The sequence below is a fragment of the Apteryx rowi genome, unplaced genomic scaffold (assembly GCF_003343035.1).
Source record: "Apteryx rowi isolate R43461 unplaced genomic scaffold, aptRow1 scaffold_287, whole genome shotgun sequence".
NCBI lineage: Eukaryota > Metazoa > Chordata > Aves > Apterygiformes > Apterygidae > Apteryx > Apteryx rowi.
In genome coordinates, this window is record NW_020449274.1 from 900712 (window position 1) to 928225 (window position 27514).

At 51.0% G+C, this 27514-nt stretch overlaps 1 protein-coding gene across 2 annotated transcripts; it reads left to right on the top strand.

The window, feature by feature from the left end:
- The first annotated feature begins 1 nt into the window (after position 1).
- Positions 2 to 27514, top strand: TNFRSF13C (TNF receptor superfamily member 13C). 2 transcript variants are annotated; one of them, XM_026069135.1, is made up of 5 exons: positions 2 to 219; positions 306 to 406; positions 16689 to 16880; positions 17467 to 17661; positions 20233 to 27514. In XM_026069135.1, exons 1-5 carry the CDS (start codon positions 188 to 190, stop codon positions 20556 to 20558), a joined length of 846 nt encoding a protein of 281 aa, XP_025924920.1. In that variant the 5' UTR covers positions 2 to 187; the 3' UTR covers positions 20559 to 27514. The 2 variants fall into 2 exon arrangements, with proteins under 2 accessions (XP_025924920.1, XP_025924921.1); XM_026069136.1 differs by lacking the exons at positions 2 to 219; positions 306 to 406 and adding an exon at positions 8624 to 8669.

A 27514-nucleotide genomic window follows, 5' to 3' on the forward strand; every position in this document is an offset into this window, starting at 1 on the left:
TTTAAAATCCATGAACACTTCTCTCAGTTTGCTCTGACAGTGAGACTGGTTCTTGCTGTTCCTGAACTTCCTGTTCAGTAACTCTGTGGGCTGCAGTCACTGTTTCAGCCACGTGGTGGTGGTAAAAGCTTTCCAAAGAAAATCCTTGATTGTAAACCGAATTGAGCCACCTTGCACAACAGAGTATATGGGTGGTTCTTACCCAGAATTGAATGCCAGGTAGGAATGAAGTCTAGAGGCAATCAGTTAAGCTTCCCTCTGGTTTAATTTATTTAATCCCTAATAGTCTGCTTTAATGTTCCTAGGTGCAGAGCTCTAGCTGAGTGTGCTATTTCCCTGAGCTTGTTTCTGACATCTGTCTGTGAGCAGGAAAAAGCAGAAAGCAGCATTGCAGGCTTAATCAGCTGTGAGTGTTGGCAGTGCTTGCAGAGACAGCTCAGCAAGGCACAGAGTCTGTATCCTTGCTCAGAGGACACGCAAATCCAAGCTCCAGTTGTATTGTTGCTGGGAGAGGGGGAGGAGGGTGGGATTGTTCATCAGCTGGAACAAAGGAACTAAACCATTCAGCTGCGTTATGGTGCCCAAAAGGGCTGGCCTCTCTGGCTGTAGCCCAGAGGAGAAAGATGTGCAGATTCTCATGGCCCTGTAAGAAGGATGGGGAGCTTAATGGGCATGCCCTACTTTCAGCTAGCTTTGCAATCCTGATAGTACTAGCTGGGACTTTGCCACCAGAGAGGAGCAATCATGCTGAGAAACAAGTTTCTCTCAGTTGGTTATGCTGTCTCAGCCTCGCTCTCACTTTGGGTCTCTCAAAATAAATGAACCCTTGGTTTAGAACAGACTAGTTTCGATTTGCTCTTAATGTGCAGGTGCGGTCTGGGGGAGGGGAGGAAGGGCTGCAGTGTAAAACAAAAAATGAGCAATTCTTTTGTCCTTTGCAACCTACTGTAAGGTGCATCCCTATTGTGTCTCCTAGGTTGCTCTCCAGTTGCATCTAATAATCAGTAATTGAACTCCAGTAAAATCATTCAGTCTCGATTTCCCTCACTGTGATTTCTTAAGTGGTGAAAATGAAACCTTCTTTGTTTCACCCATAATACTTTGAAGCATCTCATCTATCTTACTGCCTGTTCCAGGACCTTCAGATGTGTTTCTTCTGGTTTTTTTGTTTTGTTTTCTTCCTTTGGTGTTTCAGGTACTGTATTTCTTTCCCTCTGCTTTCAAAGGGGAAAGATGCTGTTTGTTTGCACTTCCTACAGGTGGCTGAATCCCAGCTGGTACAAAATGAAATCTAGTTCCTTAAGAGCAGCATCTTGCTTTACCTTGGGGCAAATACTTTTCTTACTCTTAAAAAAAAAAAAGTCTTTAATAGAACTGTTAGGGGAAGTGGAGCATATCTAAGAATATGACACTGTCTCAGGTCCATCATGTTTTACAACTGAAAGTAGTTGGGACACATCTCTACAACTATGTAAATACCTCTGAGAACTGTCAGCTATTAGTTTAGACAGAACATAACAATGCCCCTAACGGAGAAGACAAGGCAACTGAGCATATCTTTTGTCTAGATGGAGTAGCCAGTGCTAATGTTTGTGAAAGTAGTATTTGGATTGGGATCAGACACAAGGAAGGCCTGAAGTTGATTAAGATTAGTGACCCAGGGTCTGTTGTGTTTAAACATCATTAAAGAACTTGCCAAGCTGGTTGAAATAAAACAAAAATGTCTGGGAGTTTTTTATTTTCTGTTCATCTCCCTGCCTCAGTTCCCTATCTGTCTGGAGGTTCACAAAGAGAAATTCTCCTGTCTGTAGCAAAACTACCAGTGAGCTTTGCTGGTTTGATGATATCAGTTTGTGGGCATGTTTTTGTTTGTCAACTGTTTACATCAGCAAAATTAGTGTAAAAGCAGTTGTATTACTGTGGAAGTACTTATACCTGTTGCATTGGTGTAAGCTTCAGTGGTGCAGTGCTTTCGTTCCGGTGCAGCTGAGTGAGACTGATGGGGTCTCTTCTGCTACCGCAGTGAGACCCATGAGTTTTTTGCCTTCAGCCCAGGAACTTGAAGAAGGTTTTATATCTTCAGCCTGCTAGCTGAGCTGCTTGTGGAGATGCTCTATAAGTGATTTCAGCACACATCAGCATGGTTAGTGTTAATTGTATTATAGCTCTTCACTAGCCCAGGTTTTGCAAATGAAGGTTTTTTGCTGACTTAGCAACACCAGCAGTTAAGTAAAACCAACTTTTAAGTGTGAAGAAGACATGTGCTGTGTTCAGCCTATACTTACAGGGGAGAGAGTCTTTGTACTGATATAGGGCCTATCATAGAAGATCTATAGAAAATCTAGCTCTGGAGATTTCTGTCCTCCAAACCTTGAAACTGGTGGTAGAGTTTTTGATTCAAGGCCATCTCTAATATTTGCTTTTGGGACTGATTAAAGCTAGATCTCTCTGCTTGCCAAGATCTATAGTTAGGAGGGCCTGGCTGGGCTATGCCAGGTTGGTCAGCACACGCAGCAGCTGTGGTCCTGTAAGAGCTGCTTGGTAGCTTGCATCTTGACTGCTGTCCAAAGCAAAAGTGGTGGGTGAGAAGGGATTCGTGTGTGCCCTGCTGCCCCAAGCTGACACGGGTTACAGAGATACCTGGGAGAGGTATCTGGTCTACTGCAGGCCTCCTTTTTCATAAAGGACATAAAAGAAAGGGAGGAGTTTTCTGCTGTATTCTTATTCTCTGGAGTTTTTAACTTGTGCTGTTGATTTTGTAAGAGCACTGGGCTTTGCACTGGCCAGATTCCAGCTGTTCTGTCTGTCTCCTTTCAGTTGACCCAGTTCCCGTGGCAGTTTCCCCCACATACTGAGTGTTCTTCACTTCCTATCCTAAGCTGGTGTGCAGTTTTGCTATAGGCTGTTGAACAACTGCTACTTTCCATTCGGTGACCAGCTGTCCTTCACTGGTGGGGAAAAGTGATTTATATGCAAGAGAAAGCAATAGCTGGCACAGCCCAGAGCTGGAAGCCAGAAATGCTAGGCCTTTTTTGCCCCATGGTTGATTTCTTGCATGACTCCGGGCATGTGTGTTGAAGTTCTCTGTACCTTGCTTACGCTGTCTGTAAAGTAAGAACCACCTTCTCCTGAGGGATGTGATAAGAATGAATTGACACTTCTACCGTGTTTTGGGGTCCTTTGGGTTACCAGTCTAGAACTGGCTGGAAACATTCAGAAGAAACAATTTGCTCCTGTTTAGTAGAGCTTGATTTTTGCCAGAGTTCTGGGTGAAGATAAAGAAGCGTTTGACAGGAACCTGCCAGCCAAACAGCTTCTGAGATCAGCTGTTTCATGCTGCTTACCCACCTGACTGCGCAGCAGGCAGCTAAGGAGGCTGCCTGAAACTGGGCTCTGTTCCTTCTCATAGGGCATTTCAATGTGGTTGAGTTTTGTTCTGACCTGGAACAAAACCACCTTCTGAAATACTGAAATTCCCCACACAATAGCTTTATCCTTGAATTGGCTCTGGGGAGGAGGGGATCAAAGTCTCTGGATGTTTCTCATTGTTAAATATTAATACGATGCTTAGATATTAGGCAGGATGGTATCCCCGCAGGTTGGCTCTGCACAGAAGAGGCTGTCCTGGCTGTGAAGAACTGGTCCGCTAGAGAGGTTGGAGGAACTCGAAAGTGATGTGTCTTGCTTAGACTCCTCAGCAGAAGAGTAGCACGGGCTCTGCACTTGCCTCGCCACAGGCTTCATCACAGGAGGGGTTGATAGATGCCATGACACTGAGATCCCTTCTCTCCCTCTAGTTTATCATGTCAAGGGAGTTGCGAAGAGGCTGTCTTGTGTGCAGGACATTCTGGCATGGTAACATCTGTCACAAAGCGATGTCTGTGAGGAGTCAGGAAAGACACTGCGCCTGTCCCCCAGCTCCCCCGCCTTGTTATGTCCTTTGCTCAGGGGAGTCAGCGGTGTGTGAAAGAGAGCCCATATTTTACATACACACAGGCTGCCTCCCCACCGCCAGGCACAGGTGCAGCTGTGGGCTTGGTGCAAGAGCCCCCGGGGCTCTGCATGTCACAGGAAGAAGCACTGAGGTGGGGTGAGGATTAAAAACAAAGACAGAGAAGCCACCTCCCCTTGGGAAACCTGGCCCCAGCCCCAGTGCACAGGATCTGCTGTGTCTTTCTAGCCTTCAGATACTGCTGCTGTTGCCTTCTCTGCACTACAACAAGCTGTGCCACGACCAACTAAAGCAACTGCTCTTTCTAGAGTGGTTTCCAGGTAGGAGCAAGGCACAGGCACAATGGTGAGCACTAAAAAGATGTAAAAAGCCCATGTAAAGTTGAACATGCTAAAGAGGCTCTTCCCATTTTTTGGCAATAGAGCATTTTGCTCTTCTGTCTTTCCACTGAAGCTATCCTGTCCCACAGTGTGCCCATCCTGCAATGAAGGGGTGACAGTGTTGTACTGTGGATGGCCCTGACATAGTGTTATAATGGTTTGCTGAAGCCCTGCTGTCTCTGTAGTTGCAGTATCATGGAGCTTGGGTTCACCTAACACATGAGTGTTTACTGAGGTTCAGTGATCTTTAAGACACTATCAGTACCTGCACTGGTTGGCTTAAAATTGTCCTGAACCTGTCTGTGCTGGCTGCTCACCTAAATTTGACAGCAGTGTTGACATTCTCCAAGTGTGAATGTACATGTTAATTTTTTTTCCCTTGCTACGTTCCCTTTTCTAACTCTTCCAGAGTTAACAAATGTGAAGGCAGAGCTGCATTCAACTCATCTGTCTACGTAACAACCTGTAGCTCTTACTTCAGGAGAGCACTTCTCTTCAAAGCAATGTGCCAGCATTAACTAATTAATCCTCAAGCCCCACTGTGGGACCAGGCAGTGACTCAGTGCCTCATGTTGTTATGCTGAGCAGCAGAGAATCACAGGCATTGGAGCTGGGGAAGCCCTGGGACAGTCCTGTCTCGGCAGTTTCTCTGCATAAGCACGTCTTGGGCTTGTAAAGATGAGGTCTGAGCATGATGTTCTCCAGGGCTCTGTCCAGGCCCATTTTAAGCAATATAGAGAAGGGATGAAAGCTTTGTTACCTTAAAGACTGGGCCAGAGTTGCCTTCACCTCACTTTGCAGGGAGTGTTTTTACTATCCAGTTTTCCTTTTGATCTTTTCCATCCTGTTGCTCCTTCATTACAACGTGATTTGGCCACCCTGAGCAATGCTCCATCTTATTTTCATGTAAAGGTCCTTCATGCCTCTCCAGCATCCCTGCTGGGCTGTGCTGAATGATAAATGTGTGTATTTGGGTAAAAGGCAGGGGACAGGGAGGCTTAGGCACTATGAAAATAGAGCTACCTTGGTGGCTTCTGTCCTTCTTAGGCTTCACAATACACAGCAAGTCCCATGCCAGCTCAGTGGCGCAGCCCTGAAGAAATGTAGACAAAAAACATCTGGCCCTGGACTATCCTGGCATGCTCATGCTGCTGTGTCTGAGCTGCTCCTGGGGAAACAGTTGCTTGTGTGCAGATATTGCATAATAACGACCTAGTTTGAACACAAGTTTGTGGGCTAGATAGTTTGCCCAGTCCACAGGGCAGAGTAACCCCCTCCAGTGTAAGGGTTGCTGCATTAAGCTGTCTGCTCTGTATTATGAAGATCAAATGTGAAGCTTGTGCTTTTTTTCAGCCTGTGGAACTGGCTCTACCTCTTGCCTGAGTTACACTTGGAATATCACCTGCCCAAGTCTGCTCTGTGTGCGTTGAGCTGTGGTTTGCCTTAGTTCAGCCACTGCATGGGTCTAATATGTAGTGATGGTGTCCTATAAATTATATAGTAAGTATGTTCATCATCTGTTCTGTACTGAATGCTGAATGTGATTGAGACCTTCCCCTCTGCTTCTCAAAGCTCGACTCTATTACTAGGCTGAAATGTGTGTGGATCTTCTTTAAGTGGTTCTGATTTAATCGGGTAAAGAAGAAATTTTTAACCAGGCTGCAGGGTTCCCTGCCCCCAAAGTGAGAATTGAAACATCGGCCAGCATCATATTATTATGAGGAAATGAGTAAAAAGTGAGTCTGATTTGATGCTAATTAGGGTTTAAATGTAGTGAATATTGATTGCAATGGTCACATAAAGGATCAAAATAGGTGCAATGCAAAAAGCAAAGGAAACCCCAGAGTGATTCATATGAGAAGGGGGAAATAGAGTTTGAGGGGGGCTAAATTGCTCTGCTACCCAAGAGCAGAGAGCATTTGAATCTGATTGTCCTCATTAAGTGACTCTTTAAAGCATCATCAAGCAAAATGAATGGTCCAGGGGAAACCTTGCAGGCATCGTGTCTGTATTTATTACCAGGGATTTCCAGTCCTAGTTGTCTAGCTTAGAGACAAGATCATTAGGGGGTTACAGAGCTGTATCTGCCCTCGTCCTAAAGTGTGTGTTTTAGTTCGAATGATGGGAGAGGTTACATTGCTGTATGGTCTCTTATCAGCCTGCTGCATTCTATGCTGGTCAAGCTCCTGCGTTGCTGTTGCCATCAGTGCCAGCTCTGTTGGGGAAGGCACACGTGAGGGACTCATGCACCTGGGGGGTGGGGACAGAAGGCCAGTGAACTATGCAAACTGGCCCAGAAATATTCCTTGGGGCCAGTCTCCATCCAAATTCTTAGAATAGAAGGAAGGAAAGAAGGAAAAATCTGATCCCACAAGGACTGGTGTTTGCACTGTTGTCCTAGCCCCTCACCCATTTTATCACCCAGTCCCCATCCAGTGACAGATTGAGCTAACTGATGGTGACTGTGTTGCTGCCTCTTATCAAGGCCAGGGTAAATTCTGCCCCAGCCGGCCTCCCTGGTGGCCTGGTGGGCTTGCTGAGGGCAGGACCAGCTATGACCCTATATGAACACACTCACTGAGCTGGAAGATGGAAGAAGGGATCTGATCTCTGTAGAGAAGGGAAGGGGAGTTGTGTCCTTCTGCCTCATTCAGAGGCACATGTGTTTGCAGTACCAACTCACTTCCCCCAGCACATCCTTCCTTGCAGCAACCTGTACTAGTCTAGCTGCTCCTATTTTCAGCCAGACCCTTTAAAGTCTTAAAGGTTCAGAAGTCAATGGGGCTGTGCCCATTTTTGGGAGAGCCCCTATAAGCTGTGGAAAGGACTGTCTTTTTGAAAGGGAATCAACCAATTTCACGCAGATGGTAGATCTCTTGGAGGACAGAGGAAGGAGCATGGCTCAGGGCTGCTGGTGTTCCCTTTCCACCTTCCCAGCCCTCTGCATCTGCAGCATTTTATCCTCCCTTCCCTCTTTTTCCTCACCCAATACATCACTCCCCTGTTGCTTTTCTTCTGCTTTGGAAGCATAGCTGAGGCATCATGCCCAGGTGCTGGCCAGGAGAGAAGGGGCATGGGCCAAATCTGCGTGTCGACTCTCTGCTACATCACATCCTTAATGAGGCCATTGAAATTCATTAAGTTATCCTGTGTCCAGGCCTGTGCAAATGAAATCAGTCTGGCCCTTTTACACCAGGCCAGTACCTAAAGGTTCAGGACAAGCCCAAGACCTATTAGTAGGTGCTGTTAAATGCAGAGATAAGGCCACAGACTAATGCAATGTAGCCCAGCGGTTTCAACATTGAGGTGCTTCAGGTGGAGGAGGAGGAGAGGGGAGGCTGTCAGCCAGAGCCTTGCAGTTGACTGTAATGTGGTGACAAGCTGCCCGCTGGAGGCAGGCGGATGGCTGCAGGGCCTGTTGCAGAGCAGCGGAAACTCGCTTCTTTGCTTCTCATCCTGAATTGGTGCTTTGCTCATGTCCAAACACGTGCGACTCATTCCTTTCGCAATATTACAGTCCCTGTCAATGCTCCAGGGCTGAAACCAGCTTGAGTTTGACATCTGACTGTCCAAACAGCCTACAGTCAAAATCGCTGTACTATATTGGCTCAACAACTTGCAGGGCATCATCCAGCATTTAAAAAAGAAAAAGAAAAAATTGGAGCTCTCCAGGGTGCAAGCACTTAGCAGGGGAAGGCAGAGATGGGATGGGGGTGAGGGAGGCTGTCCCTGGCACCTGCCAGGACTATCTGTGCTTGATTTGGTGGGAGGCTGCAATGCAGCATGATGCATCATACTAACAAGGAAAATGATTCAGCTGCAAAAACTATCTCGATGACCCACTTCCAGCTGATCCGGAGCAGTGGTTGGTACTGGAACACACAAAGGCTCATGTTGCTGTTGCTCCTGCTTAGGTGCTGTTGTAATTTTGCAGGTGCCACATATGTTTATGTTTTTTGGTGTGCTCTGTTCCCGATTTGAGCCTTACTTCAGCAAGTATCTAGGTACGTTGCTAGTTTCAAGCATCTTTTTTAGGATGGCTCCCACAGTCAAAGTGAATTACTGTATATGCTGAAGAGTGTGGCTGTGTAGTGGCCATGCTGGGACTGTGCTGCAGTTGCAAGGGTGGTGTCTGAGTGTTATTTGTTTGTTGGGAAGGGGGATGGTTATACTGCAGACAGCAGAGTAAATTGCAACAAATCGGTGCTTTGGGCAAACATCACTCATTCTGTTTTGGAATCGTTTGCAAGCACCTTCATATTTTCTCAGGTTGACTTGCTATTTGAATACACTCACCAAGCCATGCATGTGAATGAGCCAGAGCCTGCAACTCTCCTGTAAGTAGTTCATTATAACCACTTACTATGCAAAATTCAATCTGGACTGGTTAGTTTAGTTTTGACTTCCAGGCTGACCAAACCACATTTCCATCCCTTGCTGCTGGAGCAAGTTGCAAAGGGCTCAAAGGGAAACAGCCCTTTGACTTCAGCTGGCTCTGGCTTTGACTCTGACTCTGGAGAGCTGTCTCCTGAAGGCCTCTGTGTCCTGAGAGAGCAGCAACAGGTGTCAGCAGTACTTAGCCCTGGCCAAGTCATGCTGTGGAAAGGCAAACGCCACCCAGCTGGTTTAAAGCTGCCTTTAGCCTCATGTTCCAGTGTGATTTCTGCCCTCATGTAGACATAGCTGAACTAACTGAACCCACCTAGCCATGTGTTTGCAGCGTGACAGCACATCGCCCTCAGCAATTTGGTTGTGTCTGGTGCTGGCAGTGCTGCCCACTCACAGGGCACAGAAAAGCTCCCAAACTGGCCTCAGCAAAGCCTTGCCAGGAGGTAGCATACCCCCATGCTGCTGGAGGGGGACAGTGTGAGCTCCCACCTGTCCTGTCCCCTGATGGGGATGGGGGCAGTGATCTCTGCCACAGCAAGAGCTAGGAGGGGGATCTGCTCACGGTTTGCCCTTAGAGACATTCGGGTGGAACAACTGGTAGCAGCACAGTGGGGTGCTGGCCATAATCATAACATGTCACTCACTGTGAGGGCCCAGGCACCTGCAGTGTCCGGCTGCCTGAGCCTTGCCAGGAGAGTCCCATCACACTGTGCAGAGGGGCAAGGGYGGCCAGAAACATTAGGGAAATACCCCGGCCTGTCCCCCCCCTCACCTATTCCTGGGGAGAGTCAGCAAGAGTTGAGACACCCCCGGGCTGCATCAGGGTGCAGGAATTTCCCTTCAGTCCTCAGCACCTCTGTGGCCGGAGAGGGCTCTCAGGGCAGAAGAGGGGAACTGGCAGAGGGGACCTGAGCGCAGGGATGCTGACCTCCTATCCTCCCTCTGCAGTTCTGCAGCGCTCTTCAAAGGGCAACCCACTGTAGAAGCCAAATCTGAGGGCTCAGCATCACCCCTGGGGTGGTCCAAGTCTGTCCATTGATTGTGGAGGGAGCTAAGGACTCCTGCTAGTTTTTCCTTAGCCTCATTTGCAAGCAAAATGCCCGGGAAGCAGAAACGAGAGGGGAAGAGGTGGGTGATGTTCAGGACAGCAGGTGCAACCAGGACACTGCCCCATACTGAATTCCCAGTGCTGGTGGCTGAGTTGTTTCACAGAAATCGTAGAGAAGCAGAGCACATGCAGAGGGGTCTGTTTGCCAGGACTATGGTAAACCTCGTTGCATATTTCTCGAAGCCTTCAGTTTCCAGCCTGTTCCAGCCCTCCTGGGCTTTATTCCTGAGCCTGCCTGGGTTTTAGGAGGAGAGTGAAGCCAGCAAACATAGGGGGCTCTGCCATGCTGGGGCACTGCTGTGAATCCTCTATGCCGCCGGGGCTGGCTTTGGGAAGGAACCCCAGTGGGCATGGGAGCAAGGCACCACCTGCACGTTGGGGTTGGCACCCGCCAGAGACCTCCAGCAACTGGCACAGCCAGACGCAAAAGAAGACATTGGTCTGTGCCAAGGCAATCCTGGCGGGGAGGGTCAGTGTGTCTGATCAGAAGTTTGTCCTGAGGTAAACAGGTCTATTATACATACACCTTGCAGCTTCTGTCATCAGGATAAGCCCTTGGGTTTCCGGTGCAAATACTCGTGTACACAAGCACAATGTGAACTTTCGGTGGATATTTTTTGATACAGGCAGTTCTGCAAGCACGTGTGTGAGTCACTTTACCCACCCACCAATATCAAAGGAAATGCTCACTTGAGTCCAGTTACTCATGTGTGTAAACATCTGTAGGATGAGGTCCTTCATTCACGGCTCCCATGGTGGAGTTTGCTGCCTGCGCCCTTTGCTAGGCTTTTCATGGGGATCGTATGTGGTAAGGAGCAATCTCAGCTGAAGCCAGCTCTCTTGGTGCCTGGTTGGAGCAAACAGTGGTGGAAATTGAAAGATCTCTCTGACTCTAGTATCAAGACATACTTTTTAAATAGCTCTTTTGATATTTTTGCTGTTTTATTTGTTTAATAAAACCACTTAGCTAGCTGGACTCCCAAGCTGCTGGGGCTTTCGTTTCACTGCAGAGAAGATGAGAAAAGCACATTTCATTACCCAGCGAGTCATTTTTTCTGCTCTTTCATTATGCATTTATGCTATTATCAAGCGTATTCAGCTCTTAGATACAAACACTTCATAAACAGTAACTAGTTACCAACCCTTAATGCTCCAGAAAAGACCAATTGCTCTTACAAAGGACAAAGATGTGGGAGAAAAAAGGGGAAAAGGAGATGCATGGAGCCAATCTGGGGAGCCCTGGGCTACGCTGCTATGTTGTTACACGTGTGAGTGCTTCTGTGAAAATCAGCAGTGATTTGCTCCATGAATATATGTTATTGTGTGTGAATTCAGAGATCATTTTCTTGGCCCAGGAGGAAGCAGACAGGCTTGAAAAGAAGCATGGGGTGGTTAAAAGAACTGCAGAGAGGCTGAGGGTGACAGAAGAGGACTCAGAAGATGGGGGAGAATAGGGTGGGAGCAGTCATTGCAATCAGGCAACAGCAGCCTCCCGCATAATAGGACCTCTGAGCAATTCATTAGTGGGAAGATGTCAAGACTGCTATCCCAGCACTCCCAGTCATGCATTCACAGCTTTGTTTTTTCTCTCCAGATACCTAAACAGGAGCTGTCAGGTGCCCAACTTTATTGAAAATCTGACCCTCACTGTCAAAATCAAGATTTAGGTACCTTAATTTGGGTCCTCCCCAGTGTATAAATTTGGCTTGAGTGGTCACAGAGTTAATCTGTAAGTGCAGTACAGCAAGATGCCAGGACTCATTTTTCTGCTCTGTTAACCCAAGGAGGCAGCAGAGAGGAGCAAGGGAAAGCTGAGGAAGGGGAAGGAGAGGGGAAGGGTGACAGTGCTGGAGGAAGAACCACAGGACTGGGGGGCCGGGGGTCACTGAGGGAGGACCAACACTGGGGGAGCCCAAAGGGGCTGCTCAGGAGGGAGGGCAAGAGGGCGATGAGAGAGGAGAAGTGTTCCCCTTGGGAAAATGAGAATGGCAGGCAGGACTAACACGAGGCAAAAGAAACAGCTAAGCCTTTTGGCTGGTGAGGTATTTCCAGAGCAAGTTTCCTGATGAAGCTTTGGCTGCTCTGTGGGTCCTCAGCCTCGGTGCACTGCCCCAGCCCCACTGATGCCATGGGAGCAGGGTGGCAATGGGAGGACTGGTGCTTGCGTTACGTGGGGAAAGACCACCATCCATCAGTCCTGATGCCAGGGGACTGGGCAGAGTGCTTGGGCAGGGCGTGCACGTGTGTGCCTGCACATGCATGTGTGCACACTGGGTGGGTTCAGACCTGCAGGAGATGAGCATACCCTCCTGGGCTGCGCTGCACCACGTAAAGCTGGGAGAGGAGCCTTGGTGGCAGGCTGTGTCTGGAAAGGGATCAGCTAAGTGTGAGGAACTGGTGACTGGGCATTAACACAGCCAACTTACAAGTTGCATTTTGTCCCATTTAGGGACATTTCTTTTACCCCTGCCGGCCATGCTGTGAGCTGAGGGAGTTACAAAACTCCCAAGCATGGCATAACCCCCCATGAGCCCAGCGCAATCACTCTGCTTCTGTGATGGCTTGCAGACATTCTCGCTAGATTTGGGAGCAAAGGAAGAGCCAGGTGACAGGGAGGCAGTGTAGCCATGGGGATAGTGGAGAGGAACCAGCTGAGCAATTAGGTAGGATGCAGCAGGAGGGTGTCCCAGGGAGCAGGAGTGGAGTGTAGCTTCCAGAGCAGGACCAGCCACCACCAGCCCCAGAAAGGGAAGGACACAAGTTACTTTGGTTTGTTTAATGAGAGCTTGTGAATGACAAAAACAGGGTATATCATCTGAACTGGTGATGTAGAAAAGACCTCTAGAAACTGAACAAGGCCTTCCCTTCAGTTGACCACATCCTAGCAGAAAGGTGATGTTTATATACATGTACACCTCCCATACATACTCTATCTGCCAGGCATGACTATATCCAGCCAGCCTACATCCATGTAGCACTTCATCAGTCACCCCAGCCGCTCTCTGCAGAGCAGGAATGAGGCAGGGTATCCCAAAACTCCCACCCTGACACTTTTACATGCTCATGCTGCTCTTCTGTATCCCCAAGTGCACACACACCACCTTCTCATGCTCCCTGCTGTGCACCCTGGAAACAGGAAAGCATCTCACCTGCTTTGTGAAGGGCTCTAGCAAATCCTCTGGGCTGAAGCCATTGCTGTGAGCATCCTACAATACAAGACGCTTTCTGTTTGCTAGTTCTTACCATTAAACTTCTGTGAGCTGCCTGACAGGGACAGTGAGTGCTCTGGGGTGCCCTTTCCTCCTCAGGGCTCTCTGCTGCAAAGCTCAGATAAGGACTGGAGGGAGCCTGGGCTTTTTTATTGCTCCCTCACCTCCCCCAGCTGCAGGGCATGGCTGTGCAACACTGCTTTTCGTCACATTCCCCTTTGAGTGCCGTGCCATGGCACTAGTGATGCTCCATCAGTGCTCTCTGCTGCTGGAAGCACCCACCTCCTGCTCACTTATCATCTGCTCTGCCTGGGACATGCAAGAGACAGGGAGCCCAGACAGGTTGGGAAAGGAGAAATGTCCTCGCATTGAGCCCAGCACCCCCAAAGCAGAAAGAGCCAGGCAAGGTCCCTGATGCACATTGCCAGGCTCAGCTGAGGCTCCTTGCCAACAACCAGACATGAGTTGGCTCGGATGTGTTCCCACTGCCAGACGAGAGCACTGTGGGGCATTAATTCCCACCAGAAGAACCTGGTTGGAGCTGACCACAGGACATCCAACACGGATATCTGGGATTTCTTCACCTGCCACAGGAAGTGAGGAATGGCCCACTTCTGGGATGATGCAAGGAGGACTGCACAGAGAAGTGACAACATGCTCTAGGAGAAATTCAGCTCCATCCTCCCTGCCTTTCCCTGCTCTCTTTCATCTCTAAAGCATTGGATTTGCTGGATAACAGCGCATTCAGTGTGAAACAGCTGTTCAGAAAAAAAGTGTCAGAAGGAGAGAAAGCTTTTGAGTGGAGAGGATTCAATGCACTAAGACCTAGAGACTAAAGCACTGAAGTATCTTGTACCTCATGTAAGCCAGGCAGTTCTGAGGCACCGGCTCTAAATTCATGAACCAAAGTCAGTAGTGGGGAATCTGTCATGAGTTTTGAATCTCTCAGTCCCATCTCAACCAGAAGGGCACGATTGGGCTTTACTGCTTTACAGAGATCAGGGACTGGAAGAATAGCTTGTGCTGTGGGTGCAGGATGCACCCACTCTGACAGAACTGCAGGGAACGAGGCTGACACAAAAAATCAAGATTCAGACAAATAGGTGCCCCACTGCAAAGGGGGAAAGCCACCACACCTGCAGATTACCTGCAAAGAGAGCCAAAAATAGCCTGTTCAATGCAAAAAATGAGCTGGGGGGTATTGAGTTCACTGTGTTCCCCAGCCCTTGCGGCTTTGACGCTCTGAGCTGAACCGAGAGAGGGAAGTGTTTGGTGTGCCTAAGCTCATTCAGAGAGTTTTCGTTTGACTAGCACTTAGGTGGAATAACTGAGTCACAAGCACAGAAACTGCAGCAGGGCTCCCACAGTGCTCCTCGGGAGGAGAGAGTGAAGTCTGGTTTGCTACAGCGATCCATGCCAGCGAAACACATCTGGGAAAATGGCAGAAATCGAAAAAGCAACCGAGCAAGGAGATCTCCAAAACCAAAGTGTGTGTGCCCGTGCGTCTGTGTGTAAGAGGGTGAGAGGGAGATTAGGTATATCAAGTGAAAAAGGAAGTGAAATTGCACTACATGGGGAACTGGTGGACAGTGACTGAGGCCAGGTTTTGGTCGTGACTTTCACTCGCTTGGACTCCTCCAGCCCCCAGAGTGCTTTGGGGAGGGCCAAGGTCCCAGCAGGGGCTGAGCTGGAGCCCAGCCACGGCTGGTACTCACCAGAGAGGGGCTCCAGCCTCACAGCCTGCCTCCTGACAGGGCCGGCTAGAGGGCATTGGGAAGGAGTATGAGAGAGAAAGCAAGTGCACAGTGACACACTACCTGTGGAGCTTGTGGCATTTTAGAAATGGAGGGAGAGAGCCTGATTAGCTTCATTTCAATGAAGAATCAAATCCTGGAGGGGGGAGAGCAGAGGTCAGGGCAGAAGGATTGTAGCTGGGCCGGGGTAGCCGGCTGGGCTGACGAAACGACCCACTCACTGAATCCCTTATGGCAGAGGGTGGCATGGTTTGACATAGCTTGGCAGGGGACAGCACGGCAAGCAGACAAAATGCCTGGCCTGAAACAGTGGGGCCTTAAATGTGCACAACAAACTGCTGGAAGTGCTGTGGCCACTCCTGCACTGCTCTAGAGCAAGCCACCCTCCATTGCTCTCAGATGAGTTTGATTGCCCAGTGGGGATAACTATTACTCCTCTAGGGCAGAGCATCCCATAGCCTTTCTCACCCTCCCCTCCCAGCTTCAGTCCAGGGCAGTGACTGGAAGGGACTTTCCTAGAAAGAGCTTGGAGGCAGTAGCTTTGCAAGAACAGGCCTCCAGCAATAATGCAGAATTAGGATTCTGCTGAATGCAGTAGGTCTCCTGTGCTGCTTCCTTCAACTGAGAGCAGGCCAACAACAGAGTGGCTGGGTCTTTTTTGCTATGGGATGCAGGAAAAGGGGCATGAGATTTGTTTAGTAAAGATGAAGAAGAGCCACCTGCAGCTCTGAAATCAATTGTTTATCCACTCAGGCATCAGCTGCAGGCTTTCACATTATGGGTGTCAGTGGTAGGAAACCTCTCCTGCTCACAGTCAGGAACACCTAAGATCCTTAAAGGTGTATTTAGTATCCTCCAAGGGTATGAGGACAGGACAGCCTTGGTGGGACCTCCTTTCTCCATACACCAGGCAGTTACTCACAGCAGAGCCAGTTCTGAACCCCTGAGGTACAGGACATGGTGCCAGAGGCCTGAAAAGACCTGATCTAGGTTGGGGATATAGAGGGTCTACAGAGCAAGCAGCTCGGGTCTTTTGGGTCAGTCCTGGAGCAAGCCAGGGTCTCTGAGTCTGTACTGAATGTAGCGAGCAAAGGCAGTGCTGAAGGCTGATTTCTATCCCATTCCCTGAACAGACAAGACATTGTCCATCATAGAGCATGGACTACAACAACCACAGATTTCACCAAAGGAATTGGCAAATATCCTGATCCTGGAGTCCAGGTAGATTTCAGCACAAGTAAAGTCTACCCGGTCAGCCCCTCCGAACAGCTCGCTAAGAGAGTGGTGCCATGACATGAGCAGCCAGCCTGGCCCAGGTGGGCCCGGCTGTGCCAAGATCACTCCTAGGATGTGTCCCAAGAGCAGTGGGAATTTCTAAAAGAGGAAACCTAAGTGCCTCTGCAGTTTTTTTTCCACAGGTCATTTTCTGCATTTTATATCCGTGCTGGATCCACGCTCTTGGGACAGGGTCTTATAGAAGACTTGGGCAGGGGAAGGTCACTTATAGGTGCTGGAAAAAGCTGAGGGGGCTTTCACAGGGAGGGGCGCAGGCCAAAGGGACATGGACAGGCTGGGGTCGGGGGCAGGCTGCAAGGGTGACAGATGGGTGGGCTGGGGAAGGCTGAGGGCCGAGGGGATGATACCAGCCAGCAGGGACGAGGTGCAGGCTGAACCCAGGGCACTGCGTAGCTAGGGACAGCCAGAGGCTGCAGGGATTTTGGACATGCATTTTGGAGGATGGGGTAGCTTGAGAACACGTTGCATGGGCAGTCAGGGGTAGGGCTTCGGTGCTTGCTCTCCTCCTCCTGATGAAGATCCGCCCCGGGGGAAGCGCAGAGATCACGAGCCCCAAGGGAGAAGACGCGGCTTGACAGACTGTATCTCCCTCTGCCACAGGCCCCAGGGCTTTGCGATTTCACACTTGGGCAGCCCCTCTCTATGGTGCCATGCAGGAAGACAGCTCTCGAGCTCACTCGGTCATGTCATCGGGAAAAGCAGATGCCAGCGCCTCCTGTCTCCCTTCCCAGTGCTTTGACTCCCTGACCAGGTCGTGTGTGAAATGCTCCGAGTTGTACAAGGACAACACAAGTAAGAGGATGAAGGCAGCTGGGTCCCAAGCACCCCAGGGCTGGGTGGTGGGCAAAGGGGGCTGGAGTGCAGCTATGGGTTGGAGGGGAGGTTGGATCAGCAGGTAGAGGGGAGRRGARCCWKCYCCMGCWRRGGRRRAGGAGKKSRKRWRGAGGAGGGCTGATCCAACCTGGAGAGGGGGGTCATAGCATGCCCCACTGGCAGGGAAGAGCGTGGAACAGTGGGAGGCCCCCATCTCCCACCAGACAGGAAAGATGAAGGAGGAGGTGAGGGTCCTGCAAGGTGGGAAGGCTGTTCACTGCGGGTGGCGGGTGGGCAGAGGTGAAGAGTCACTCTTTTTTGCTTTATGAAAAAACTGTGATTAAACATCTGAGGCCGGCCTGTCCACAGACCGGTGGGTAACACTGCTGCCCTCCTTCCCTCACATCAGCTCTCCCCCTCACAGAATCACAGAATGACAGAATGGTTGAGGTTGGAAGGGACCTCTGGAGATCATCTAGTTCAACCCCCCTGCTCAAGCAGGGTCACCTAGAGCACATTGCCCAGGACCCTATCCTGACACTGCCGGTGTTTCCCTCCACGGCAGAGCCCGCCCATGCAGCGCCCACCTCAGCCCTGATACCCTCGCCCCCTTCGGTGGACCTGCCAGGCACAGTCTTGATCTTTGGAGTCCCTGCGGTTGTGGGGCTCATCCTGGCTCTGGCTGCCATCTGGGGCTTCCTGGCCTGGAAAGTGGGGAGGCAGAGGAGGAAGAGGAAGAAGCCGGGTGAGGAGTCCGAAGGTAGGAGATCTCTTGCGCTCCCTAACACAGCACCCTGAGTCTTCCCACACTGAAGGGACCATTCGGCATGGGCATACTCAGCTCCTCCGAGGCACATGCCAGACACCTGCCCATGCTGGTTCCTCCGCCTGGAGGCAGCATGTTGTCCCGCTAGACATTCAGTCTGCCCTCACTGCAGACCCCCCCTGGGGCTCAACTCGGCTCCCCTATGCCGGGCTCTGGTGCCATTTGAGATGCCCCAGGGCATCCTGTCTGGCCTGCAGCTGTGGTTGCGTCTCATTGGTCCTGTGCCAGCTCACCCAGTGGATTTGCAGATGCCTGAAGGTGTTTCAGATGGCACTAGACAAACTTGTTTGGGCAACTGAGTGGAGCCCTAAGTGACAGTCTCCCACGTCCCCTGATAATCCCTTCTAACAGCTAATTCCCATCACCTCTTTCCAACATGAGCTCTGCTGAATTCTTCCTCCATTTTCTGGTTCTTGTTTTGCCTTTGCTTGCTTAAAGCACCTACTGGCATTGGATCTCCTCTGCATGTGGCGGTACTTAAAGAGCATAAGCAAACAGCCTTTTAGCTTCCCTTCCATAAACCAAACAAGTCAGGCACCTTAAGCTTGCCCATAGTGATGAGGTTCCTAGTGCTCTGGGTCAGAGGAAGCAGATTTAAATACCATCCGACTTTTGCTCACCACCCCACCACTTTGAGGCAAAATTTTCACATTTCCGTGAAAACAAAGAAGGGAACAAAACTTGGAGTGTGGACATTTTCAAAGCAGCTTCAACCTGGCTTCATGAGCGTGTGTGAAATTTTAAGAATGCAAATATATATGCTACTCATTTTCTATCGACCCCGCTCGATAAGCTATTGGCGCTGAAGCTGCAAGGAGGGATGTAACTGCGGAGGCACCTCCCTACTTGGCCTCTCACATGTCCTCCAGTGCCCGGTGCTCTGCTTCTGCACCCGCRTGGCACCGGTCAGCTCTGAGCACCCCCCCTCCTGCCTTCCCCATGTGACAGAGGGGTTGCGCCAGGCTCAGCATGGCCTGAAAATGCCCTGAACATCAGGCTCTGTGCAAAATGCAGCTGCGGCCAGTCTCTTTCTAACAGTATAACCAGGACGGCCCTGCCCATCCTTTTTCTGGACATATTGTCATCTCTTAAAAAAATATATATTGTGCACATGTATTTATTTCCCCTTGCCCTCGTTCTAGCCTCCTCTCCACCCAGCTGAGCACGGGCTGGGAGCAGGGGCCAAAAAGACGCAGCCTGGGGATGAGGGGCCAGGCCCCGGCCTTTCTGAGGAGGCATTTCAGGTGATGGCCGGCCACCAAGCGGGAGCTCGGCCTCCTGCGCTGCCGCCTGCCAGGAAGGCAGGGACGGAGGCTGAGGATGGGCTGTCACCGGGGGCCTCCCTGACCCGCTAGCGTGTACCCCACTGCCGGCGCCCCAGCTGGCTGCCCCAATGGTCCCCACAAGCAGATGGGGCCGGTGGCTGGACTGGTGCCTCCATGAAGGCCCATCCCAGCCCCACGGGGCGGCCACCCCCGCTGGGGGCAGCTGTCGCCTTCCCCGGGGACCCCAGCCCCGGCGCTGACTCAACCCCACACTCTCTTCTCGGAAGYGGTCTCGCCTGGCTTCACCCCCCCGCTTTCCCGTGCCGCGGGCTGCCCAGACCCGCCGCTGAGGTCTCCGCGGCGGGACACCGACACCCACCCATGCCCCGCAGCCCAGGCAGGCTGGGGGGGGCCATGGCGGTCGCGCCTCGCGCTCCCCGGCCGGGCCGCCCTGGCTCTCCCTCGCAGGCGGCAGTGCCGGTACTGTGACTAAGAGGGGGAGATTTTTTACCTGGGGCCTTTCCGTTGCAAGGCGGCGCACGGGGCTAAACTTAGCGAGGCTGCGACAGCAAGTGCTGACGCAAACGCTCGGGAAAAATACCAAGAACAAAAGAGGCAAAAGAAATCCAGTGGCAAGAAAGGGTTGGCAGTTGCTGACTGCAATAATGAACATTTAAGAGGCCTCGAGCATGGGTCCGCCCTGCTGCTGTTCCCTCAACACACACCCTTGACCCTGTTCCCCCCCACCCCCGCCACCCCCAAGGCTCAACTGCCTGCAAACACACCTCTTCGATTTGTGAGGTGTAAAAAGTTTCTCTAGGAGATTTCAGGGCCAAAGTTTCAAGCCAGCAGTACGCGTGTGCATTTAAAGTGTGTAAACAAGTCTATTTTTAAGTCAGAGATGATCAGAAGACAGTGAGACAAAAAGGGACTTGCTGCTAGCTAGCTGCACTGCTGGTACTATTTCATGAAAAGGCTTAAAGTGCAAGTGCGAATTTCTACATTTCCCCATTACTATTTGAGGGAAAAGAGTAATAATAAGCAGGGCTGCAGAAAAAAAGGGTGTTTTGTTCCCAGAAGAAGAGGAGCTGTGGAAACTGTGCGGGTCCTTTCTGCTTTCCCACAGCCCCCATGCCCACTCCATGTGCCCCCATGGACGTGTTTGTCCCTCAGCCTTGCCCATGCCTTGCCTTGCTTTACTTCCCAGGCCTGATAACCTCATTTGCTTGTCCTCTCTCAGAAAGCCTGGACAATGCCATCTCCTCATCAAGCCCAGTCCAGCAGGACCCCACTGCACTGGCAGCAGACGATGACCTTGCTTTGGCCAAGTGCCTACATGTCAATGGAGCAGTGAAGGTGCCTGGGCCTCCCGGAAAAGATGTGGTGAAGCAGAGGTCATGCTGCCAAGGCAATACCATTGGCGACATCATTCTGCTCTCTGCTGTGTCCCCCTGCCTCGAGGAGTGCAACCACTGCTTCCCGCTGCCAGCTACGGAGCTGGGGGCCACTGCCCTGGTCACCACCAAAACCACCCAGAAGACCTGCATCAATGAGGAGATACCATGAGAGCTGGTGGAGCAGGGCTGGAGCTCTCTGACTTCCCCCCTGCAAACACCAAGACTCCTTCCCTTGGGTAGATAAAGCGTTGCGTGGAAATGAGTTGAATCAGAAGTAGGTTTTGCCTTGAGCAAGATCAGCCTTCTAGGATCATTGCCTTTTCTACTTTCCCATTTGTGCAGAGTCCCAAATAAGCCAGTAGTCACTGGAGGAAGTCTAAGTCGATCATGCAGAGTTACGCTGAGCCAATAGCTGCCATGGTTGTGCTGTCTGGAGGAGGCAGAGGAGACGTGACTGATGAGGAAGAAGGATTGCTGGGGGCTGCTGTGCCATTCATAAGGCTGCAGTGTTGCGGGCATGGGTGAACAGGAGAGCCAGGGTGGGTCTGTTGATGGATGGGGAATTTCTAGGGGCAGAGGGCTGAAAGGAGGAGAGAAAAGGAAAGTGGAAAGGGAAAAAGAGATTTATGTTAGGGCCAAATCCCACACCATTGACATTAGCTGGATTTTTGCTACTGACCTCAATAAAATGAGGCTCATGGCCATATGGAGCAAGCCTCATCCAGCATCTGCTCCATTCACAGTCCTGCCTTCTCCTGTCTTCTGCATGTCATACTATTCAGGTCTCTCCTCCCTCTGGATGCCCTTGCTCTGTGGAAGGCGTCCATTGACTGTTGCGAGGCATTGCAGTCATGGGAAACTTCCCTCAGCAGCTGGGTAGCCAGGAGACTGAAAACAAGTTTATCTTCCTAAGCAGGGAGTGAGGAGAGGAAGAGGGGAAAATCTCTCTTTGCTCTGACCTACAAGCACTTAAGTCAGAGAAGACCTGAGGCAAGCAATGGAGGCTGCTGGTCTGGAGGAGCACTGGCTGTAAAAGCTTGTCATTATGGCCTGAGACAACCATCACTCACTCACAGTTGTTGCAAAAATACTGCATGTCACTTGTGATGACAGGACTCACAGTGATGGATGTTTCCATGCTGCATAAAACCAAGCAGGGAGTGATGTGAGCGTAGGAGGGATCACTTAATTTATGTGAGTGTCTTAAAGGGCTTGCCTCTGTGTCAGACTTGACCAGCAGTGCTGGCCCAGGACATCTCCGCTCTGTAGATGATCTAGTCCACACATGGGCACACACACGAGTGGCTTTATGGTGCAGGAAGCACTCTGCTTTGAAAATGAAGTCATTAGTCCAGAATGCACTCACTTTATTCCACCACACTGTCTACACAAAGGAGTTTTGCCAGCGTAGTTAAATGGCATTGGAATAGCTGTAGCAGAACTGTTGATCCAGAGTAATTATAGCAACCAATTCTCCTGGGTAAATAAAGCCCAGGAAACAGGTCTTCAGTGAGAAATCCTGCTGGTCCTGAAGGGGGTGATTAGAAAATTAGAAGTGCCTGAGGGGCTTTATTTGCATAAAGCACCATCTCAGCAGCAGTCCCAGTGAACTCCTCCATCAGAAAGGTGACTTTCTTGCCTCAGAGGCAACAAATGCAGAGCAGACATATCCAGGCAAGGAGAGACAGCACCATTCAGCAGCAGTACAACAGAGGCCCCTCTCTTGCTAGTGACTGATTTCCAGCTTTGTTCTAAATTTGCCATCAGTTCTAGCACCCAGCCTTGCTGTTAATGCATGTCCGGTCTTTAGGGCTGGAGTCAAAGGCAGACCCTGGCTAGAGTGCTCTCCTGTGTACTGCTGTCTTCAGAAATTGGAAGATTTTACCATGCTCATCCAATGGAGCACTCAGGTGCACAGCTCTTTGTAGGACTGATCTGTGACACCAGGTGCAAGAGAATGTCCCTCTGACGACAGGAAGGTGCCTCTCTCCCAAGGTATGTTAGCCCAAGCCTTAGCTCTCTTTGGAGCTCAAGGAGCTCTCATATTAAAGGGTGATGTCTCCCTCCATGCCATGGACGCTGGAGCTGGTTTCACTGCGTTCATCTCATAAGGGGAACTGCAGAAGCTGCCACAAGGCACAGAGGCCCCACTTCTTCCCCACAACTCATCTCTCTGACCTCCTCAAGGCCATCGTAAATGCAGTCATTGAGGTGAACCTTGATCTGACTAATGCTTAACACAGTTCAGGATGTGAGGGGAGCCAGGTCTCAGTCTCACTGCCTCATGGCTGAGGATGTTGCAGGGTCTGGTCCAAGTGCCCAGCAACCTTTCCTTGGAGCTTCAGGCTTGAGCGGCTGGCTCAGCTGAGTTGGAAGGAGTTGTGGCGGCTCCAGCATTTGGCTCCCCAGCCATCCTCCTGTTACTCTGCAACAACTCTCCAACAACAACCACTGCCTGCTGCAGAAGAGAAGTCACCTCAGCACAAATCAGGGGTCTCTTCATCTCTGTACTCTGCGCTCAGCCATTCAGAGTGCCTTCTAGCAATCTTTGCACATCTGGTTTGGGGAAAGTAATTTTGAAATGAACCAAGGCCCGTCCCAGGGGACATTCTGGCATTTGGAAGAAAGACTACTCATGAGAGGCAGGGAATGGGAGCAGGACTGTAATGCATTTCTTTCCCATTTCCTGCCTGGTAACTGCTATGGCTGAGAACTGTGGATGCAGTGCCCATCCCTGAACAAGGTGAAGATTTGAAAACAAAACTCCTGAAGTATGCTCTGTTTAAAAATCCTGTTGAAAAGGGCCCTCTTTCTGCTAAGGTAAGGGCTTCTGCTCTCATTTCTTCTAAAGCTTCAGCAATATGTCTTCTTTATGGGACTCTGGGCATCTACAGTTCACAGAAGCTGCATTTCAATCCACATTGGATTCTTCAGATAGCAAATATCCCTCATATCCCTCTGTCTATTACAGCATGCAGGAGTTCCCCCATGGTCTCACCTGCCTGACTCAGTCAAGCATAGTAAGGGTAAATCTCCCTTCCTCCATGGCCTCTTTGCCTGACTGGTTGGGAAAAATTTGACTCATGTTGCAGTTCTTTTTGTACATGCTTCTCATTCCTTATTTACAGTACATAGGGTTGTCCATTTTGTCTGCATGGGGAGAGCAGGGAAAGGAAACAAAAAAGTATAACTGTAGAAATTAAAGAATAAAGTGTAAATCCATGACACTTCTCTTCTGCCTCTCAGGGGTTTATGCAGGGAGGCGCCTAGTCAGTCATCATTCATTTGGTTGGCATCAGGGTTCTCCAGTATGGCAGCCCTGCTGCTATGGCAAGAGCATGAACTGCAGAGGCTTCCTCTGCACAGGCTTCACAGACATGTCCTGTTTACATGGCTCCCTACTGGGCTGGGACAGCTTCTGTGGGGGAAAAGAGACCCCTTGCCTTGCAGTGTCTAGCCCCAGTGATCTCTGCAAAGGATGGCAGGCAAGGGGAAGGCCCACCACTGCTCAGCTGGGAGCAGAGGGTATGTAGAGAGATCCCATCTGGGAGAAAAGAGGACAAGAGACCCCTTGATTCACTGTATATGAGACATGTCTCCCCACAGAAGGAGCCCAGTGTCACTGCCAGTTGTGGGGGCTTGGCTGGAGGAGCTGTTGGAGGACACCAGGCTGTTCCAGCAGACCCCGAAGCAGAGTGGGGAGAGATGAGAGAGAAAAGGTTTTCAGGCCAGCAGCTCTGGTCCAAATAATTTCATGTCCAAATAATTCATAAAAGCCCTCAAAAAATCCAGGGGTCAGTGTCAGTCTTTCCTGGATTGTGGCTATAGGCCAGTAGTTTCTGCAAGCCCTTTAGGCTCTTGCTTTCTAGAGCCCTAAAAATCAGCCTCCATCCACAAAAATCCCAACCCCACCACTGCAGTGTGACCTGTCTGTCCATCTTCCCTCACTCCCTATGCCCACTGGCCACAGTCATCACAGCAATACAGAGGTAGAGGATGGGCAGGCCTGTGAGAAGCCCAGACTCCCAGGCCACCTCTCCTTCTACCGCAGCCTCCCCAGTAGCTATGGACCCTCCTGAGGGCCTCGCTCTTATTTGGGAAGAGACAATGATGGGGACTGGGGTGAGGGGTGGGGAGGGTGTTGTCTGTTGACTCTCCTCACTGCCCTCTTTGACTTTCCACAGCAGTTTCTCACTTCCCCATGCTGGGCAGGAGCTGTGCTTCCTCCCCAGCTGAGCAACCCTTCCCTGCAGCACGCAGAAATGCCTAGAAAGACTGGTGAGGCCAAGGCTTCACCCAGCCAGAGTGGCACGGGCTTTTGGAGAGAGAGGAGGAAAGTCAGTGGAAACCCCAGTGCAGGCTGAAAGGAGCTGGGACTAAACCCCTCCCCACTATAAAACCATGTCCGACATATTAATAGTGCGGCTGAGAGCCGCTCTCCCTCTTGTGCTCAGCCTGCGACCATGGCTCCCAAAGACACACCATGAAGCACTTGCAGACGTGGAAGCCCCATGGAGAGGGGAGGGGATGCCATGGCATGGCCCATGGCCCTCTATGCTGCAGGAAGGCGGTCAAAGGAAGCCAGGAAGGAGGACTGGTGGTCAAATGTTTCTACTGCAACCTTTTATTTGACGCCACTGCTCCCAGAGATCGTACCTAAGACGAAGGTAACTCCTGGCTGGAGCAAGGCTCCATGGCTGAGCTAAACAGGGCAGAGCTGCCTTCCTAGGCTAGGCAGTGGCAGGTGCCAGCTCTGAAGTTTAAAGACACAGTAAGTTTTTAGCTAGGTTTCCTAAAGAAGCCGCCTGTGCATTTATCTGCTCTCTCCATAACTGTTTCAACCCCATCAGCTGATTACAAAGTACACATGATGAAGACAGAGATCACAAAGGTATTTAAGTCCTTACAAGCATCCCAGCAATGTTGGTGGCTAAATGAAAGAGACTTTAGTGTCCCTAGGGAAAAGGGGATTTGGTTTCCAACCATCCCTTGGTCCAAGCGGCAGAAACCAGGTGGCCAGCAGCCTGTACCTGCTGGTCAGCCAGCACACACGGCTGTGCACCAGCCATAGCCTGTGTGGTGTCTCCCCAGCGGGATAAAGGGAGGCGGAGGGGGACAAAGAGGGTGTTCAGGTGAGGCATGGAGAGGATGGGAGACCTGGGCAGAAGGAGACGGGGCAGCTGGAGCAGAGGGAGGCAGTGGGGAGTCGTGGGACATGAGAACACAGGACTCTGGTGAGCTCCCCACCTCCCTGTGGCAACACTGCCTTCAGTCTCTGGCTGTCCCATGGCACAGGCAATCAGATGAAAAACCTTGAGGTGCACCCCCCCGAACGCTTTTTAACTTCCTCTCTCCTCAGCAGATTTATTCAATCTTTTTCATATAAGTAGTCCCCCCCCCCCCATGACTTGTCACTCTGTCCTGTACCCTTCCCTGCAGCCTCCTTGCTCTCCAGGCTTTGCCTCCTTACCTTGCTCTGCAACATCAGACACCCACATGCAGCACCTGGGCTTTGCAAGGCTCCATGACCCTGGTTCTTTCCTCAGTAGCATGGTGAGGCTAAGGGTCTTTCTCCGCATCTGCCAGTCATGTCTGCCAAACCCTTCTCAATCCCACAAGCTCTTCAGCCTCCAAACTGCTTGGCTTTCCTGTCAACCTCCTCACCTGGAACTCCCGTGGGCCCTTCTCCCCTCACTTTCTCCTCATTCAAGGTCAGGGACTCCCTTGCCAGTTCACTCACTGATTTCATCTCCTGGTAGTTCACCCAAGATCCCAGCTCCACCAGCTTGAAGCACCCATGCAGACTCCATGCAGACCAGCATTGCCTCACCTGCTTTTGGCAGTGCATACAGGGCAGCCATGCTGTGCCTGGCATTTGGCTGGAGAGGGAGGATAAGGTGGGGACTGTTTTATCCCTTGCACAAAGCTATGCACCAACATCCATCTTCCAGCAAAGACCACACTTCTATAGGTACAGACTCTTCTCCCTGTGCTTGCCATGTGCCTCATACTGGAGAAGACCTGGGTTTAGTGGTCCCTCATTGCCTGCTTGCAGGGCACGGACCTCTTCCTTCCCAAACTCCTGTGGGCCAGGCTCTCCATGGGAGCATCCCAAACCATCCACTTCCCAGTGTCAGCCACACAGAGCTTTGCAGAAAGACCCATGGGAGCCCCTGCAAGCCCATGAGGACACTCATGGGAGACCATGGGGGAGGAAGAGAGGCCAGAGATGCCTTAGGAGCTGGGGAACGTACCACAAGGTGGCACTGACACTGCATGCGTGAGTGCATGGAGGCAGCGCTGCAGTGGAGCTGCATGGGAGAGTGAATGCCAAAATGCAGCAAGGGGTGCTGCACAGGGGTGGGCAGGCTGGCGGCAAGCCCCTCTTTGGCCAGACAGAAGGCTGATACCTGGGCCTGACCCCCATCTCCCCACAGAGCCCATTACCGTGGGCTTGGGGCTGTCCAGGAGAAAAAACCACCAGTGGCTGGGCAGCATGTGCACCTGAGGGCAGGGCAGGCACCGCACAGTGGGAACGTGCTGGAGGCAGAACAGAGCAGGACGCATCAAGTTCTTGCTCCTTCGCCCAGCTCTGTCTCCAGGGATCATGGTCTCGCTCCCTGTCTGCCTCTAGCTATTTCTTAGATGCCCATCAGCCCGGCTTTCAGGCACCAAGTGGCATGTTACTGCACATCTTTGGCCTGTCTCAACAGTGCCTCTGTGTCACTGCAATTGCAGCATTAGCTCTTATTCCCCTGGGAGTCCCACAGTCCCTCGGTGACGGCAGCGTTGGATGTGCCAGCTTGTGCCTCCCTTCCCTTTGCCCTCTCCTCCCTCCAGCTTCTACTTAAAAAGAAATTACCCTTTCTACCTGCAAAACTTCCCAACTTCAAATGGCCCCAATCTATTTTTGACTTTCCCCTAAATGGCTGAGAAGATGCTGCCTGGATCCGTAAGCTGAGCCTGTGGGGGGACACAGCCCTCCTGATATCTCTCATCAGCATCCGTCCGTAATCACTACCCACTGCGTAATGACAGTAATTAGGAAGAGCGAAACTGCCTCAGGACTGGAAGCGCTGACGGAGTTAGGGGAGCCAGATGGTGTTCGCACTTAAGGAAAGATTA

Excerpts from the sequence above, each read along its gene's own strand:
- TNFRSF13C (XM_026069135.1), top strand. The coding sequence starts at position 188 with ATGGGTGGTTCTTACCCAGAATTGAATGCCAG. Across the intron at positions 407-16,688 it reads CATTGCAGGCTTAATCAGCT|GCCCCAGGGCTTTGCGATTT; the intron begins GTGAGTGTTGGC and ends CCTCTGCCACAG. Across the intron at positions 17,662-20,232 it reads GCCGGGTGAGGAGTCCGAAG|AAAGCCTGGACAATGCCATC; the intron begins GTAGGAGATCTC and ends GTCCTCTCTCAG.